The 20,126-nt window shown below is 38.8% G+C and overlaps 1 protein-coding gene across 1 annotated transcript in view; it reads left to right on the top strand.

Moving 5' to 3' along the window:
• The window catches only part of TRPC5 (transient receptor potential cation channel, subfamily C, member 5), a 263,323-nt gene extending 257,246 nt beyond the window's left edge, over nucleotides 1-6,077 (top strand). The window contains exon 10 of the mRNA XM_006889931.1: nucleotides 5,385-6,077. Coding sequence (XP_006889993.1) covers nucleotides 5,385-6,077 — 693 coding nt within the window. The remainder of the gene's footprint in view (nucleotides 1-5,384) is intronic.
• Nucleotides 6,078-20,126: the final 14,049 nt, after the last annotated feature.

Below are 20,126 nucleotides of genomic sequence, written 5' to 3'. Positions count from 1 at the left end.
TTGATTTGCATCTCTCTTAGAGCTAGGGATTTTGAACATATCTTCACGTGCTTGTTGGCCATCTGAATGTCTTCTTTGGTGAAGTGGCAGCGCAGCTTCTTGCCACTAAGCCACCAGTATTCTTTGGACACTCAATGGATTAATGCTGCTCTGTACTTCCTATAAGGTCACTCTGAGTTGGAGTTAGATTTCACCCCAACAGCTTTGGCATCTGGTTACAGTAAAAAAAAAAAAAATCAGCTGCAATTTTTACTTGTTTTTAGAATTGGCTGCTGTCCATTAGATGGTGAAATTTTTCCAATATCTGTCACAATGTCATCAACTTTGGGAATAACTGAAATCTTTCTTATACACTCTTCCAGTATTCTGGATGTTTCTCAGTGTTGGAATCTAGTGCTTTAGGTGATGATGTCATCAAGGATGCCTAGGAAGTGCAAGGTAGCAAAAGGAAGATGCCCCAAACCGTAAATGCTGTTGTTATATGCTGTCAAGTCAGAACCAGCTCATAGGTGACGCTCCAGCAGGTTTTGAAAGGTAGCAAATTGCATAAGAAAAGGAGACCACGTTTCTCTTGTAGAACACCTGGTGGATTTGAACTGCCTGCCTTTGGTTGGGTTGGCAGTGCATCTCCTTACCTATTAGGTCACCAGAGCTCCCTTCAAAAGATCAAGATCAATCGCCACTGTCATCTCGAGCGGCTCCACTGGGCGGGTAACAAAGGCACTCATGTCAGAGGACCATATTTTGTACCAGCACCTCAGCCACATGGCTGAAGCCACCAGCGCTTCCCATGCACCCATCCCCTCTGCCACGATGGTGTTGGAAGTGGGCCCCTCGCTCCCACCAGAAACCCAGGGGTTACTGAAATGGTCCTCCCTGGAGGCTGCCTTTACTTGATCTTTCTCCAAATTTCACATTTACCTCTCCTTCCCAGTGGGCGTTTCTCAAATCTCTGACTTGCCAGAGGCCCAACAGCTTTGACCCAGAATGCACATTTTTTTTCAATTTTTAAAAAAGTACAAGCTTAAAAGCTATTAAAAAGTCAGTTTTCTCTAATTGATTTTGGATAAATACCAAAATGACACACATTGTTGATTGAGGAGGCCCAAATGTATGCTGAGAAACCAGATATTTCCATTAATGGTGGTTCCCCCTTACTCCTCTACTTGTCCCTCCCATCCCCTACCCCCCAAAAAAAGATAAAGATCAAAAGCATTATTTACTAAATGTAAAAGTCTTCAGAAATTCTATTATTCATACATTTCCTTTTTAATATTAGCATATAGAGCTTGGATGGTGCAAGGAGTTTGCAATCTGCTACTAATCAAACGGTTAGCCGTAAACAAGTGTAAGATAAAAATTTTACTTAAGTAAAAAGGAAAGGTTAACAGTTCCCAGAACCATCTGTTTCATTCCGTTGTATACGAGGCCTCTAAGAGCTGGAGCAACCTGATGGCACCTAAGGACAGTAACTTCACCACCAAAGAAAAAGACTGAGAGGATCATTACAGATTACAGTCAAGAATAGAATGTCCTATGATGTATGACTACTGTATGACATACAAGGTCTCTTTGAGTTAGGAACCGACTCCACAGCAGCTAATCACATTAGCATTAGCCTAAAACAGTGATGCCTACACAGGGCACACTTGACCACAGCAGAAGCCATCTCAGGTTGTCATATCAGTGTATTTGTATTACTGGCATCTAATGGTTTGAGGCCAGGGATACGACTAAGCTTCCTACAATGCACAGGATGTGTCCTCACAACAAATAATCACCAGCCACAAATGTTAGTGACACATTCTATCTTAGCACATACATGAATTTTGGAAGGCACATAAGAAAGTTGTTATACTGATCTGGATGCTATTCATTAAGGGATGCTATTCAACACTGCTAGGTGTTGGGGTGCAGTGGTAAATAAGATACAACCAGATCCTGCTCTTCTGTAGTGAAAAACTAACAGTAACGTAAGTGATGAGCAACTGGGTTTTCTGACAGGACAATCACATGGTACTGTGACAACAGAGAGGAGGGACACTTAACTGAGACTTGGACAGTTAAGACAGATAACCAGAGGAAGAAAAGTTCACGCTAAGTACTAAAAGGATGTTGGGAGAACATTCCATACATACGGCACAGCACAGGCAAAAGTTCAGAGGCAAGGGAGAATATAGTTCTGTATGACTGACTAGACAGTGCAGCCCATGGCAAAATGGTAGAGATGTGAATGCCAGGCACTAGGTCTTAAAAGACCTTGTAGTCCATCGTATGGCCTTTCTACTAATTCCTCTTATGGTCAGGGACAAGTTATTAAAGAGTTTTAAGCAGGAAAATGAGAAGATCTATGTAAGCTGATTTTAAAAATAAAAGAATAACTAGTAAGTTGTATATAAATGTCCAAAAGGGGAAGAGGATGGAAATAGGGGAAGGGTGGAATTCATTAGAATAGCAAAGGTTATCCACCCAAGCAGATATATGCCCACCCATGTTTATCGCGGCTTTGTTCACAATAGCAAAGAACTGAAAACAATCTAAGTGCCCATCAACAAATCAATAGAGAAGCTATGGTATATTCACACAATGGAATACTATGCAGCATTGAAAAACAAGGAACTCATGCAATATTATTCAAAATGGGTGACCCTCGAGGACATTATGCTGAGTGAAATATCTCAGTCACAAAAGGACAAATACTGCATGGTGCTACAGTTGTAAAATGGGACGGATATCAGGTTGGGGGAGAATGAGAAAGAGGGGGAAATAATGTATACTGCATTGAAACAGATAAGGGAGAGAACAATTTAAAAAGGATATGTGATGAAGTATTATTGTCATGACAGGAGCCCAGAACGAAGGCTGTTTAGTGGAGTGGACCTGGGGGGGAGGGATTGTAAAACAATGAAAGACTTTCTTTTACTATTCAAAGAGAAGAATGATCTGGTGGGGTTGGGGTGGGGGCAGGGAGAAAAGTGCAACACTGAATGAAAGTAAATAAAAAAAAAGAATAATAAAGGTTAGTGGGCAGATGGGGTGGATGGGTGAAGAAATAGAAATGATTCAGTGAGAACTCGAAATGACAGGGTAATAATATGCATGGAGCAATAGTAATCAGTTATATAAAACACAGGGCATATGTAGGAAACACAAAGTAAATGAAAGATTGTATAAAAACACAATGTACATGAATGATTGTATGAAACACAGTGCAAAAGAAAGATTGTATATCCAGGGGAGCTCTGGTGGCCTAGTGGCAAGAAACTGCACTACAATCCCAGAGGAACACGGTTCGAATCCACCAGATGCTCTGCCGGAGAAGGAGGCGCAATATCCTCCTGTACCAGTCAGATCTGATTTGACGGTACACGCACACACACACACACAAAAAATAATAATAAAAAAATAATAAAAAAAAAAGAAAGATTGTATATCCAATTAAACAACAAAAAAATGGCAGAGGTTTGTGAAGGAATAGACAAGGCACACTGGGGATTTGATAAGGGATGATAAAAGATATTGATCAATAGTAAATAATTATGTAAAACACAACGTATATGAATGATTGTACACAACACAAAATACAGTCATGAAACACAATGTATATGAATGATTTAAAAATTAAAAATATTTTTTCTTTAAAATAATTTTCATATTGGTTTGCATACAATATTGGTACACATTGTGTTTCACACTGTCCTTCATTCACATTGTATTTTATACAATAATTTCCATGTTGTGTTTTTTTAATTGATATTTTTAAAAAAGTATTTTATTTTTCATTTCAATGAACATCTACAGAGATTTTGGCATTCCATTCATTCATAAAGTCTTTTTTAAAGGAGCAATCATAGTTGGCTGGATTTCTAATTGTCTTATCACTTGACATTGTACTTTTCTGGATTCATGCCTTGGAGTCTTAAATGCATTTTCCTCTTCAGTGGTCATTTTTAAGCAACGTTTATGCCTATGAGACCCAATGTCATAACCTAGTGCCTTAGCACTTTGTTGTCACTGTGTACCATTGAGCAGAACAGACTCATGACTGACCTTCCTGCAGCGTTCCAAGGGCAGTAAATCTCTTCAAAGGAGTTTACCCATCTCTACCAAAGAGCAGTCTGTGGATTCAAACCACCTATCTTTGGGCAGACAGCACACTCCTTACAACTAGGGCTACCAGAGCTCCCTCCTTACCACTTTACCAGGAATTAATTAGCCTTCTGATGTGTACTTGATGAGGAGTTGCAGAAATCTGCCTTATCAATTGCATACCTTTTCCCAAAAGCCAGTTTTGCTACTGAAAGAACTATTAATACATTTCTTGAACTAGAATAATGTGAGGTTCTTCTAGAGGTTTGCATACTTTGTAGTTTGCAATTAGGTAAAGCCTGAACATGCCAGAGGGTATGTTTCTTTTGAATCTGAAGAACACGTTATATTTTTAGTTTTTAAAAATACATTTTGTTTCACACTATTCTTCATTCCCATTGTGTTTCATACAATCATTCCCATGCATTGTTTTACTTATTTCTAAAATTTTTCTTTCATTTTTAAAATTATTATTCATTTTAATGAACATTTACAGAGATTTTGGGTTTCCATTCATTCATTGTGGCATTTTTCTCCCTGCCCACCCCTCTCCCCCCAGTTTACTCTTCTCTCTGCAAAGTAAAATAAATTCTTTCACTTTTATACAATCCTCCCACCCCATACACTTCACTATGTAACCTTCATTCTGGACTCTTGTCATGACCGTAATACCCAATCATATATCTCTTTTAAAGAGTTTTCTCTCATCTGTTTCCATACATAATTTATCCCATCTTTCTCAGTCTCTGTCATTACTCTGTCTTTTCAGGTCCCCACCAGATCCTGCCCATTTCCTTCATGCCCCCCTCTACCCTCCAAATTGTGCAAATCTGTGGTTTCGCCCCTACCCCTCTGCTCCCACCTCTTACCCCCTTCAGTTCCCATACACGTTTTACTAGTTATCCTTCTATTTTTAAAAGAACGGTCATATGCAGTATTTGTCCTTATGAGACTGAGTTCACTCAGCATAATGCTCTCCAGTCTCTCCCAGGTTATGTGGTATTTTTCAAAATCATGCTCCTGAGTGCTGCATAGTATTCCATCCTGTTAATGTACCAAAGTTCCTCTATCCAGTCATTTGTTGATGGACATCTGGGTGGTTTCCATGTTCTTGAGTTGGTGAATAACTCTGCTAAGAACATTGGTGGACAAGTCTCTGTTTGTGTCTCAATTCTAATTTCCTTGGGGTATATTCCTAGTAGTGGAATAACTGGGTCATGTGGAGTACCTATGTTCAACTTTTTGAGGAAATGCCAAGGCAACTTTTTTAAAACATGTTTTCTCTTGTGCCATAGGAATTAAAGCAGGACATCTCCAGCTTCCGCTATGAAGTGCTTGACCTCTTAGGAAACCGGAAACAGCCAAGGAGAAGCTTTTCTGCTAGCAGCACGGAACTCTCTCAAAGGGATGACACCAATGATGGCAGTGGTGGGGCTCGAGCCAAGTCCAAGAGTGTCTCTTTCAACTTAGGCTGCAAGAAAAAGGCTTGCCATGGGCCACCCCTCATCAGAACCACGCCAAGAGCCAGTGGCGCCCACGGAAAGTCAAAAGCTGAGTCATCAGGCAAACGTTCCTTCATGGGCCCTTCGCTCAAGAAACTGGGTCTCCTGTTCTCCAAATTTAATGGTCACATGTCTGAACCCAGTTCAGAGCCAATGTACACCATTTCTGATGGAATTGTTCAGCAGCACTATATGTGGCAGGACATCAGGTATTCTCAGATGGAGAAAGGGAAAGCAGAGGCTTGTTCTCAGAGTGAAATCAATCTCAGTGATGTAGAATTAGGGGAAGCCAGGGGTGCTGCCCAGAGCAAGGAGTGTCCTCTAGCGTGTTCCAGCTCTCTTCACTGCGTGTCCAGCATCTGCTCTTCAAATTCCAAACTTTTAGACTCCTCCGAGGATGTGTTTGAAACTTGGGGAGAGGCGTGTGACTTGCTTATGCACAAATGGGGTGATGAACAGGAAGAACAAGTTACAACTCGGCTCTAAGTCAAGTCCCCCTGTCGCCTGTTCTGGAATGCAACAGAAAATTTGCAAGCCCTTGCACCCTGAGGTGACTTAGAATATGAGTCCCTCACTGCCCCCTCCCCCCTAGGAAGGACAGTGAACCGCCTATTATTTTCACCACCTTTTCTAACCATACGCTCCATTTTCAGTTTCACAGTTATGATGATTGTGAGTATTATTTGCCTTTTTTATACCTGTAAACACTAAGCGCATTTACCAATCAACTGAAGGGGTCTTTTCCCTAAATCAGCAGAGGTGCAAGTCGGGTGCTTATCCCTTTTGTTTTGCTTTTTGATCCTTGTTTTCTTGACCACTTTGCTACTATGGTTGCCACACAGATTGCTGACCTCCCTCACACCATTTCCCCCACAGGGCTGAGGATGTGGCCAGCAATCCTCACCAGCTATCAGATAAGAACTAACCTGCTTATCTTTGTTGCTCTTTAATACTACCTGCTGCCCATTCAAGTTCAATGAACAGCATCAAACAGAGATGGAATCCACTCCAAAGAATTGTCAGCTTGTGGTTCTTAGGTGTAACTGGCCTTTTCAGTTTTCATTTTGAAACACTATAACTTCTTATTCTGGGGGACTGTTGAGTTTGTTTGTTTCTTAATGACATATTGGTTTGCTAAAGTGTGCCAATGAGATATTTATCTCCTAAGCCTATGTGTATCTAATAAGTTAAGTGAGTTCATTTCCTGTGTTCGTGTATTTCAGTTAACTTATTACATTTTAAAATTTGATAGTATTAAAATTAGTATTTAGGATGTGTACAATTTTTTTTAAAAAAATCTTCTAAAGAACTCTAACCAATAGTTACTACATCTCATGCATTGGCAAGGAAAAAAAATCATTAGCTGGTGTACTAATGGGGTCATACATATTGTTGACAGTTTTAATCACGAATGCTGTCAAATGCATTTCTAAGATAAAAGTCTGGACTTGAAAATTTGTTTTTCAGAAAAATGATATTGTGATTAGTTGCTATTATCTGAAGAGGGAGAGGAAGAATCTATTTTAAATAATTGCTTCCTGGGGTCCAGAAAACCTAATTCGGGTTGCAGTGTTAATATTCACTGGGGACAGTTGAATTATATGTATAAATTTATGTTAATGAACATTACTTACCCTAGTGAATTCATGAAAATACAAACATGATCCAAATTCTGTCTTCAAAGATAATTACATTTATACATTAAATTTTTTACCACAGTTTAAGAGTGTCTCACCACCATATAGTGGTACAAAGTGAGTTAAAAAACAAAGCTCATTTTATAACTGATAAGCTGGTTATCCTTGAGTGATAACATGGCAAGCAAGGGGGACATTTTACTAAGATTGGCATAAAGGTATTCCCAGTTGAACCTAATATATAACCTAAAACATCCCTAGGTCTGAAATCCTAGAGATTAAATTAATACCACTTTGTTGTCCAGCCAAATAAGAATGTTAGGTCACATCTGGTGCTTTGAAATGTCAACATGAATAGGAACCCCTCTAAATTCATATATATAGTTTTGGATAAATAGACGGTAAATGAAAGATTTCCAAACAAAGCAAAAAACCCCCAAACAAGTTTTTGTCCGTGTAATTTCTCTTATTTAAATTGACTCTCATTGCCATTCCTAGCACTGGTAGTTGATGGCCAAAAGTCTCAGTTGGGGAAGAGCCTAATTAGCAGGGGGGGGTACATGGGAGTCAATGTTGAAGAATAAAGTTCATAGGAAAAAGTGATCAAAGAGTTGAGAATAAGCTACATCAAGCCTCATTTTGTCTAAAGGTTGTTCCAGACTTACTCTTATTACATTTGAAGTCATTACAGATGGCCCTGACATTAATAAGAGGTTACTTTATAGAATAAAGGTTTCCTAAATTATAAATTGAACTCTTGAGTTGTCCAGTTCATTTTGAATATTAAGTGGAATCTGGGCTATATTCCTAAATCATATGGATGGCACACACAAAAAAATACACAGCCCTGTTTCATGAAGACAAACATGTCTTTCTGAAAACCCATTAGCTTCCAATAACCTACGTTTGACTATCCTGGCAGTTATGTCATCAATGTGTCAAAAAACACAGGAACTACGCTCCAAATTACAGTCTGCTCTCAGTAATGTTTTAAAGAGACATTATATAGATCATAGTGGCCAATTTCCATTACTGGAAACAGCTTGGACAATACTCTTCAGACATCCTCTGGACTTCATACATTGGGTGTAAGATTTTACTAGCCATGAGGAGGGCTCAGTTGAGACAGGAGTTAGAAGCAAAATACTTCTTACCTAACTTCAATATTGGTAACACCGACATTTTTTTACTCAGTACAAAGTTAGAAGGGCAAGAGTTTTATGTTAACTACTCTGTGGATCAGCTACAGACATGACGGATGTTTCAAATCAAAATGCTTACTCTGCCCTGATTCCAGGAAAGCCAACTTGAAAATAAATTCACAAAAACAAACAAGAGTTAAAATAAGGGCCTTTATATCCTATCTATCACTGTGGTCAAGTCAGAACCAATTCATAACTAACCCTTCACTGGATTTCCGAGGCTGTAAATCACAGAGAGAGTACCCACCTTTCTCCCACAGAGCTGCTGGTGGATTCAAACTACCAGAGACATCACCACCTTTGGGTTAGCAGCACCATTTCCTACAGACTATAGCACCAGAGCTTAGAGAAGATAAGTCTATTTGATCTTCTTTTACAAAAGCTAACCCAACTCAAAACACAAGGTCTAGGAAGGACAAGGTCAGAGGCAGCACAGGACGATAGTGCCTATTTTTCCCCTGGGTGGCCTCGAATCGTGTGCCTTAGAGAATGCAACACAGTTCCTTGTCACTAGATAGATAGAGGGTCGCCATTCATTTGTGCATTTGTGTAAGAACAGGATAGGGCAGGTTTCGGTATATCTTTTTCATAGGGTTGCTGTTGACTGTACGGCACCTAACTACATCAGTGCTTATGCTCTCTGAGATATATGTTCACATTAATAATATTCAAATATAAAATTAAGTGAAATACCCTTGAGCCAAAACCTAGTTTTTCTTATGTGAAAGTTTGCAACAAGTCTGTAAAGGCTTCTTCCTGTCCTTATACAAATAAATAGCACTATCTGTTGCAACAGAAAAAGTCCACAACTCTGGCCACTGTAATCAGCCTTGGTACATCCATGACTGTTGTATATAGCTGCCCTAACATCACTCTAAAAGCCTTCTTAACAATTCCTGATTTGTTAGAGCCAAAAATGGCTAAATGAAGTATGTGATGGACAAGTCAGCAGGAATGGCCTGCAGTTCAAAGGTTATTTTTACAAATTTGCAGCATTTTTTATCTGTTATCTATGAGGAGGTATCATGGCAACCTAATATCCCAGAAATTGAACCTCTGCACATAAACATAAACACACACACACACACGTGCGTGCACGCCTCATCCTCTGTGGCACTTTAACAAGTTACTTATGCCTGAGAGGCCAATCATCTCCAAGTACAGTTAAGCTGACGTTGGCCATTTTGTCTTTTCTATCACCAAAATTTAATATATCTTCATAGTACTCACTGACATCAATTGCTTTCCAACTGAGAAATCTGTTGTTCTTCAGTTTTAAGCAACTTTTGAAACTATCTCTTCGAAAACAGAGGACAATTTGGGATTTTTTAAGGGAGAGGAAATGGGGAGTTAAGTGATGGCAATGCAAGTAGAGACTTAAAAAGTTTTCAAAGTAAGGACAAGTTTGTGGTGTTGTTGTTGTTGTTGTTGCTATGTACCTATGTACCGTAGAGTTGCCTGCAACTCATAGCGACCCTCTTTACAATAGCCCTATACCCTGTTCTATCCTGTACCAATCTTATGGTCTCTGACACACCTACCCCCATTACCCCAGTCACTGAATCAATTCATCTCATCGAGGGTCTTCCTCTCCTACGCATGTCCCTCCATCCCTCTCCAAGGACTGGTCCCGCCTTGCAGCATACTTTAAAATTGGTCTAAATGACCAAACTGTCAATTTTTTGATGATCACATTGAGATGAAATCTGAGAAAATAAATGTCTAAACTTATGTATCCAAATGAAGAGTCTGTCAAAGTACCTTGAGAAGCTGCAGTCAGTTTAATATTATTGTCATTACTTAAACCATTTCTGGAGTTCTCCTTTTAGGAGGGTTTTCTGAATTCACAAGAGTCCTTAAATATCCTTAATTGTAGATCAACCATGTTAGGATAAGATGAAATTTTTAGAAATAGTCAAGAAGTAATTTTTGAGTTCTATCTGGCAAAAAGTTGGGTAATCATTTTCCGCTGAAAAAGAACTCAAGTGTTATTACACACAAGGCACTTTTGATAGGTACCAACAAATGAGGCAGTTACTGGAGTCCTATATAGTGTCTTTGGGACTGGTCTTTGTAATCTGATGGTTGGGGATCCCCCCACCATTAGTATTACTGAGAGGTAATTCCTGCCATCATTTAAAGCATACAATTCTGTGAGTCTTGATAGTTCTATATGGCCCTAGAGCTACCTCCAAGATTGATACAAACATTTCCATCACTCCTCAGATTGTTTCCCCTTGTAGCTGGGACCAACATTTCAAAATGCTGGGACCAATGGAAACCTTAAATTGAGTAAGCATATGGACTCCCTAAGGGGGATACATTAAAGAACAACATACCGTGAGACCTGTGAGGCAGAACTCAACAGAACACCTGTTTTTCCAAACCTCAAAAGTTTTCCACTGTTGGCCGAGTGCAACTGGTCTGTTGACATGAAAAAGTCCATAGTAAATAAAAAGTGCCTGTCTCCAGAGGGTTTTGGACTAAGCAGCAGTTCTGCTAAGAGAGAGGAGTGGTAGGAAGAGAGTGGTTATTTTTCAGATCATTTGAAAATTACAAAATCAGGCTGTATAGTGACTAGCCGTATTACTTAAAAATACAGCCCTCATGACTTTGTGGTTACACTCTGAAAGACTACTTTTTACAACTCTGTTAAACAAGTGCAAATAACTACAGCAATGCTGCCTGACTTTAATTAGCCCACTTGGCAGGTGAAAGGGAGCACTAGAGGCCTAGAGGGAAGGAGCTGGGATGGCAACCCAAAGGCATTCGGTTCGACTCTGCGTGAGAAAGAACTCCCGTGCAGTTATATAGCCTCTGAAACCCCCATGGAGGGTGAACTATGAATCAGGTCTGACTTGATGGCACGTAACCACAGGTGGGAAATAAGGAATGCTAGGGGGCTCTGGTGGCTAAGTGGGAATTGTGCCGCCAACCCAAAGGTATGCAGTATGAATACATCAAATGCTCTGTGGGGAAAAGATGGCAGTGAAATTTGCTGCCTCTGAAAACATGCTCAGATGGTCAGTTAAGGGTCGGTTTCAACACGATGGTGCAGTGGCATAGTGCACTACATGTTGGGCTGCTAAATACAATGCTAATGGTTCAAATCTACCGTGTACTCACTCCACAGGAGAAAGAAGGGCAGACTCCCATAAAGAAACCTAAAGAAGGGGTTGCTATGAATTGGAATTAGCTCAGTGGCAGTGGTTACATAAACAGGAAAAGCCAAAATTTTCACTGGAGTTCCTGGCTGCTGCAAATGTTTACGTGCTCAGTTACTAACTGAAAGGCTGGTGATTTGAATCCACCCAAAGGTGCTTCAAAAGGCAAGCCTGGAATTCTATTTCTGAAAGATCATAGGTATTGAAAAAGCCTATGGGGCACAGTTGAATAAAATGCATGAGGTTGTGCCATGAGTTGGAAAATGACTTGGCAGCAACTGATTTGTTGTTACTGTTCAATAGGATCATTGAACTGATGACATTAAAACAACTATTAATGTGAGCTCATGAGGAAACTTCTATATTCAAAGGCTAAATACAGTGCATGGTTTACTTAAAGGAAATCCAGTTTTAACTATTCAAATTATCCTTCTTGGTTAAAAGTAAACCCACATGTTTTCTCAACTCTGATGACAAAAGACCTCCTCCAAGTTGATTCCATCCGGATAAACATACCCTTCTCAAATGAAAACATTTAAGATTTGCCTTGTTTCTTATAACACAGGAATGCATGCTGGTGGTATTCAAGATGACATCAATATTTAAAATTGCAGATTTCCCAAAAAGGAGTTGAAATTGAGGATAGTTTCTTCCTATTTAAACCAATGAATGTAGTTTGGAGCTTTAAGCTAAAGCTTGATAGTAGGCAATATGAAAAATATTATAAAATATGGGGTACATTTAGCAAACAATTCATTTTCTTAGATTAGTTGGTGGTCACAATCATACATCAGCATACAGGAAATATTTGCATTATCTTTAACGTAAAAATTATTCTTCCTGAGCTTAATCAGGAGAAGGGAAAATTCTAAATGTGTTTGTGTACATGGCATTTTCGCTTATCAACTACCATTTAAAAGTTAAAACTTCTTTGAGTAACTATTACTTTTAAATATTTTCTGTAAGCAGTGCAAAGTGTCATCCTTAACTGTGTTAAAAAATATCTTGTACAACAATTTTGTGTATTTTTAGCTTCGGTATAAACAAAAATAAAGCATTTACTTTTTCCGCAAAAAAAGTATGGCTACTCAGACTTAACGTGTTTTTTTCCCCCCTCTTTTTCCAGTGTAATCAAACATTACAGCCACCTATTAATAAATGTTTATGAATAATGAATTTCACTATAATCTGACCAAAAGAAACACTTGAGATTACCAGTCCAATATATTTTGAAAACTAGGTTGAAAAGAAACATTATTATCATTCTAATTTTTCTATTTTCCATTAAACCAAAGCTATCATAGTAAATAACTATGAATTTTATATGCATTGATAAAGAACTTTGAGAAAATTAAAGGACCAAAATAGCTCTAATCTGACCTCTATACGTGAAAAAATAGTAAACTCAAAGAGGTGATGTATAAGGGAAACAGTTAATGAAGTAGTAAAGCCTGAAATGGTTCATTGCCTCCATTAGTGTCAATTACAAATAAATGTCATGTGTTTTGTTTTACATGTAGCTAAATTACAAGATTTAAAGAGTCTATTTCCTAAACTATACACTCTTCACTCTATGTCTTCACTATGCACTTTCTACAATTGTTGGTATATGTCATCAAGTTGGCTACAGAGAGTCCCTATGACCAACAGATCTGAACTTGACCCTATCCTGCACGGTCTTCCCCATCTCTGATGTGCTCAAGTACACTGTTAGTTACCATGCTTCTCAAATCTTACACATTACATTCTTTTCTGGGTTCAAGGCAAAATTTCTCTTTTTTCACCACTCATTCATTATTGCACATTTCCCTCCTTGTCCACTCCCTCCCCAGTTGGCTATTCTATCTGAGAAAAAAAATAATTTCATTGTTGTATAATCCTCCCCACCCCCACGCCAGTCCACTTTACTATGCAGCTCTTATTCTGGACTGTTGTCATGCAAATAATACCTAATCATATATTCCTTTTAATCAGTTCTTTCCCTCATCTGTTTCAATGCAAAGGGGATAATGTAGAAGACAAACTTCTTTAAAAACCCAAACTCCTAAGAAAGTATCTCTTTTCCAGATGGCCACTAACTAAAGCAGTATTCCCTTAACTATTATGAAAATTTTCGAACAAAGTAGAATTAATGGAATACAATTAATAAGGATTCTGACTCCATAGTTACTAATATGCAGCAAATCTTCTTTCATCTATGCATTACTCTCTCCCTGGGATTACTTTGAAGCAATTAACTAGATTTGTCACATTAAAAAAGTCTTAGTAATACAGTAGGCAGCTATCTAAACTCAGGCCCACCCATCCCTGGAAGCTACATCTCCCCACACAGCCCAGAAAAGCATTACAAGAGCGAAATTGTCTTGAATACAAAGTAAGAGAGAAGACAAGCGATCTGAAGCAAATTACTCCTACTGAAATTTAGTTCTCCTGAATTCTTATTATATTTAATGCAAATATAAAAGGCTTCAAAGAAATTTCATGTAAATGAGACTATATTTATCCCAAATTTAGAAAGTCTAGCTTCTATTCATGCTGTACCCTACCCAGTGGGCTATTTCATTATTCATGGAAATTTAAATCTGAATTAAGTTCTCAATGTCTGCTTTTCACATAAAAATATCCTGATTTGTTTATACTTTTATTTCTTAAAGCTAATTAAAAGGTTATGACTTGATTATAGGCTCTAAGGAAATGAAAACTGTTTTAAATTCACAAGTCTTAAATTTCAACAGTAAAACAGACTCAGTATTTTAATCTGCTTTTATTCAATATGGAGGGAGCTCTGGTGGCTTAATAGTAATGAATTACTCTGCCAATGCAGAGATATACAGTTTGAATCCATCAGCTGCTCTGCAGGAGAAAGATGGGCAATCTCCTCTTATGTGTGTCTGAAAACCCACTGGAGGGTCAGCAATAGGTCTGTTCTGACTTGATGGCAGAAACTGTAGAAACCCATTTCCTCAACAACATGCCTCTGGAAACTCTATGAACTTTGAGAAACGACAGAGTCACGCTCAACTCGATGACAACCACGACTATTAGTACTAATTAGTATTAATACACACAGCATAAAAGGGAATTTTGTTTTCCTTTGTATGGAATTTACACAGTAAATACATAGTATCTTTTTCCAAGGACTGGCCCCTTCTGACAACATGCCAGAAATATGAGACAAAGTTTCCCCATCTAAACAGGCAGATTCAGTTCTTGTTGTTAGGTGCAACCTTATTATCTCAACATTTGTCTTTTCCCATGCCATCCTCACAATCTGACACTCAAGTCCACTGTCACAGCTACCGTGCCAATCCACCCGGTTGAGGGTCGTCTTATCTTTTGCCACCTCTCCACCTTCCCAAGCATGATGTCCCTCTCCATGAAAGAGCCTCTCCTAGCAGCAACATGCCCAAAAGACGTGAAACAAAGCTTTATAATCTCTGCCTGCATCTTCTCCAAGACCTGTTTGTTCTTTTGGCAGTTCAAGGGATCTTCAGCACTTTCCTCCAACACCACAGTTCAAAGGCATCAGTTCTTCTGTCGCTTAGTCACTATTCATCTCTCAGATACATAGCAAGTGACTGAGAATACCTTGGCCTGAATCAGGCATACCCTAGACCTTACACTGACATGACTACTCCTCAATAATTTGGAGAGGTTTCTGAATAGGCTTGCCCAGTGGAATGTTTCCTGACCTTCCTGAATACTAGTTCCAAGTGTACTGATTGCGAATCCAAGTAGGATGAAGATGTTGATAGTCTCAATCTTTTCTTCTCCACTATGATGCAGCCTATTAGTCCACGCTGCCTATCAGTGATGAGGATTTTCGCTTTCTTGATGCTTAGATGCACCCCATATTAAAGGCTGCAATGTTTAACCTTCTTCAGTAAGTGCTTCAAGTCCTCTTCACTTTCAGCAAGGTTGTGCCATCTGCATAACAAAGGATAATGAGTTGTCTTCCTCCAATCCCGATGTCACATTTTTTTTATAGAGTCCAGCTTTTCAAGTAATTTGCTCCGCATTCAGATTACATTATGTATGAAGAAAGGAAACAACCCTGATGCAGGACTTTCCTGATTTTAAACCATGCAGTGTTCCCTGCTCTGTTTGAACAACGGCGTTTTGATCTACGTAGATCTAGGTTTTGCACAAGCACAAGAAAATGTTCTGTAATCCTAGTCTACTCAATGTTAGCTATAATTTGTTACGATCCACACAGCCAAATGCCTTTGCTTAGTCAATAAGGCACAAATAAACAGTCTTCTGGTATTCTTTGCTTTCAGCTAAGATCCATCTGACATCAGCAATGATATCGCTGGTGACACAACCTCTTTGAAATCCAGCTTGAACATCTCAAAGTTCTCTATGTGCTGTTTTAGCCACTGAATGATCCTCAGCAGTACTTTGCTTGCATGCAATATTAATTAAATAGTTAAATAATTTTCATTCTATTGGATCACCTTTCTTGATGAAGAGAACAAACATTGATCTCTTCCAGATATTTGTTTCTTATGGAAGACTGCCTGTAATACATAAGCTAGTGGGATTTTACTTCTAGTATTTGAACAGAATATAAATATATTGTGGATCTCTCACACTGATGACAGTAACAATTAGGTTACAATGTCTTTAATTTCTACTTAATACGCATCTTATTAAACTGTGTTAACTGGTAATGGAACATGTTTGAAATAAAAACAAATCAACAAGAAATCTGGGGAAGATATAATTGTCTCACAAGTAGCCACATTACAGGTTTGTATTCTCAAGATATAATGGAACATTAAAAGCAACCCTTAGAACCAGTCACACCTGAAGATAGAGAATGATCACTGACTACAGGTGACACAGTTACCAGCCGAATGACTGATGTGACCTTATTCAGGAGCACCTTGAAAAAAGGGCCTCACTATCTGCTTCCAGTTCCACTCCGCACACATGGGGTTACCATGAGTCAGGAGTGTTTTGATGGCAATTAACAATTTCATATATACTTCTGAGGTATCAGCACATTTGAAAACAGTGTGAAAAGGATTGTTTTAAGCTTTATTAAAATAAAGCTTTATTCACGTAATTTGTGAATGCTAAAAATTGAGAACCTGGAAGGTTAGCAGTAAAGCTTAAGTTACTTACAAAACATTAATGCACAGTTAGGTTGTTCTTAAGGTAAGTGCACTGTCACCAGTCTTTCCCAAAGCTGACAGATGCTAAACTGTAGAGTTAAGACTTTCCAGATTGTTATGTGCCATCAAGTCGCCTGCGACTCATAGCAACGCTATGTACAACAGCCCTAAATCCTGCTCTATCCCCTGCCAATCTTACTGTTTCTGACACGCCTATCCCCATTACCCTAGTGATGGAATCAATCCATCTCATCGAGGGTCTTCTTCTGGGCTATCCCTCCACCCTCCCAAGCATGACGTTCCTCTCCAAGGACTGGTCTCTCCTTGCAACATGTCCAAAATATGTCAGACGAAGCTTCAGAAGCCTTGCCTCCAAGGATAAGCCTGGCTTCACCCTCTCCAGGACAAAGCTGTTTGTTCTAGCAGTCCATGGTATATTCAATACTCTTCTCCAGCACCACAGTTCAAGGGCATCAACTCTTCATCATCCCTAGTCATTGTCCAGTTCTCTGATGCATAGAAAGTAATTGCAAAGACTATGGCCTGGATCAGGTGCAACTCAAGTCTCTAGACTGACATCGTAGATCTTCAGTACTTTGGAGACGTCTCTGACAGCAGGCTTTCCCAATGCAATTCGTCTTTTAATTTCCTGGTCCCAAGAGTGTTGCCTGTAGAGCCAAGCAAACTGAAGCTGTCAACAGTCTCAGACTATCCGGGAGACTCAGCTCTATGAGAAGTGTGGCATCAGGCTTGGAGGCAGACTCATCAATAATTGGCATTATGCAGATAACATAACCCTGCCTGCTGAAACAGAGGAGGACCTGAAGTGCTTACTGCAGAAGGTCAAGGACTGAAGCCTTCAATATGGATTGAAGTTCAGCATCAAGAAAACAAAAATTCTTACCATTGGGCCAATGGGCAGCATCATTATGGACAGTGAAGAGATTGAGACTGATAACAGTTTTAGTTTGCTTGGCTCCAAAATCAACGCTCTTGGTACCAGCAGCCAGGAAATCAAGAGACTAATTGCATTGAAGAAGTCAGCTGTCGGGGACCTCTACAGAGTACTGAAGAACAACGATGTCAGGTTGGAGACCAAGGTGTGCCTGGATCGGGCCATAGTCTTTGCAATTGTGTGCTATGAGTTCGAGAGCTGGAGAGTGACTAGGGAGGGATGATAGAGAATTGATGGCTTTGAGCTGTGGTGCTGGAGAAGTGTTGAATATACCATGGACTGCTAGTAGAATAAACAGTTCATCCTAGAGAGGGTGAAACCAGGCTGCTCCTTGGAGGCAAGGATTCTGAGGCTTTGTCTGACATACTTTGGGCATGCTGCAAGGAGGGACTTGGAGAGGGACGTGGTCATCATGTTTGTGAGGGTGGAAGGAAAATGCAAAAGAGGAAGACCCTTAATGAGAGGGATTGATTCAGTGATTGGGACAATGGGAGTAGGTGTGTGTCAGAGACAGTGAGGTTGTTACAGGATAGAGCAGGGTTTAGGGCTCTTGTACATAGGGTCACTAGGAGTTGCAAGTGACTCAACGGCACATAACAAGAAACTATGTTAGGTTGGGGGGGAAAAAGATCACAACAAAAGTCACAACCTAGATCATTAAAGAGGTGATATAGAGTGAAACCTGTCAGAGAAGGAAAACAAATATTTTACTCTATCACTCATGTTAAAATGAGTGATAAAAAGTGATAACACTGTATCCTGTCAAAGATGTAAAACTTAGAACAGACTCAGAAAAACAATGCATTTGCGCTCCTGCTCTCATCAGTTTCACAGCAATACGGTTTTATGGTAAGCAAACAACATTTTAAAAATACCTGTGCATCCGATGAGGTATTCATGATGAATTACCCATATATACATATATACATATAGAGAAGATCATGTAGTCTTCAGGCCATGAAAGGAAGGGGACAAATATTACAGAAATCAGTGACAATTCAGACTTTTAGATGTGCCAAGTAAAACCTAACTTGCAGCAAGATATAGAGTGACTACAACTTCAAGTATAAGGTAAAGAGAAAATTATATTAAAGTACAAAAAGAGTTACAGGTATTTGAAAAATTATGTACCCAATTTAGAAATTAACATACTCAAAGAAAAAAATTGATAGACTAGTATGTATTGAAATCACTGAAGATGGGATATTTCAAGAGACTCTGCAAGTACTTCTCCCTGTTACAAATTCACATTACTTTTGCAATTGAAGTGCTAAGAAATAAAAAATATTTAATCAAACATCTGGCCTCCTTTATTGCTATAGAAAAATCTCAGTCATTTCAGCAACTTTAAATGCTAATTTTTATTACTACTAATTGTGCAAAGGACACCAATTCAATACAGTGCAGTAAAAACAGTCACATAAATCCAGTATTAAACAAAATATGGGAGAAAAGAAAAGCAGAGCACCATGTGCCTTCAAAAGGGATTAATAGCATAGATTGTTAATTCTTTAGACAATCTTTAGGCAATCCAAATAATACTCTCATTTCATGTTGTTAGTAATACAGAATTAAATGTTCTTGATTTTATTTTTCAAGGAGAAAAAAAAAAATCTTCCAATTTTGCATGGCTTAATCTGTATAATTTCCAAACCAAAGAAATAGTCTTATCAGCTAATACAAAGTTGACAAGCTGGCTGATAAACAGCTGTAGAAAATAAAATAGACTTTGTAAAAGGAGAGTTGTACATTTATCTCAGTTTCCCTCTTCATAACAAAAAGTAATATTCCTTTACTTCAAAGTACTAAATCAAGACAAAATAATATTAAAGGTAGATACAATACTAACCACTTTAGCTTCCTAAATCTCTTATCACTAACATAAAACGCTTTTTAAAAACAAAAATAGCAAGAACAATGGCAGTGCAACACTTCATACTGAAGCTTAAATATTCTGAGGTACATAATGAGAAGTTGAAGGAGGTGAAGCAACATAGCTAACTGGCCCAGGATTCATAGCACCATGAATTTGAGGACCACCATATGCTCCACCAACTGCATGCCAGGGGGCAACATAAGGATAATCTGGCACATAAGGAAGGTAGGAATCAAAGCCTGGCAAAGGTGGTTGCCCATAGGGATCTGGCATTACCGGATAATATACTGTTCCTTGATGGACAGAAGCAGTGTCAGCATTAGAAAAAGCACCTGAAAGAAAAAAAAATCCATAGTTATAATTTACATATAGTACATCCTTTAATATATAAGAGTTCATTTAAAACAGAATCCCATGCAACATAAATGAATTCTCTAACAGATGAAAAGATGATTAACTATTATCTACAGAAAATAATTGCATTGGGAAAATCTGCTGTCATGGACCTCTCCAGAGTGCTGAAGAGCAATGATATCAGTCTAGATACAAAGGTGCGACTAATCCAGGCCATGGTCTTCTCA

The sequence above is a fragment of the Elephantulus edwardii genome, unplaced genomic scaffold, assembly GCF_000299155.1.
Source record: "Elephantulus edwardii isolate Elephantulus edwardi_28Jun2011 unplaced genomic scaffold, EleEdw1.0 scaffold00083, whole genome shotgun sequence".
Lineage (NCBI taxonomy): Eukaryota > Metazoa > Chordata > Mammalia > Macroscelidea > Macroscelididae > Elephantulus > Elephantulus edwardii.
The sequence above is the reverse complement of the archived record's forward strand: the minus strand, read 5'-3'. Positions and strand labels throughout refer to the sequence as shown.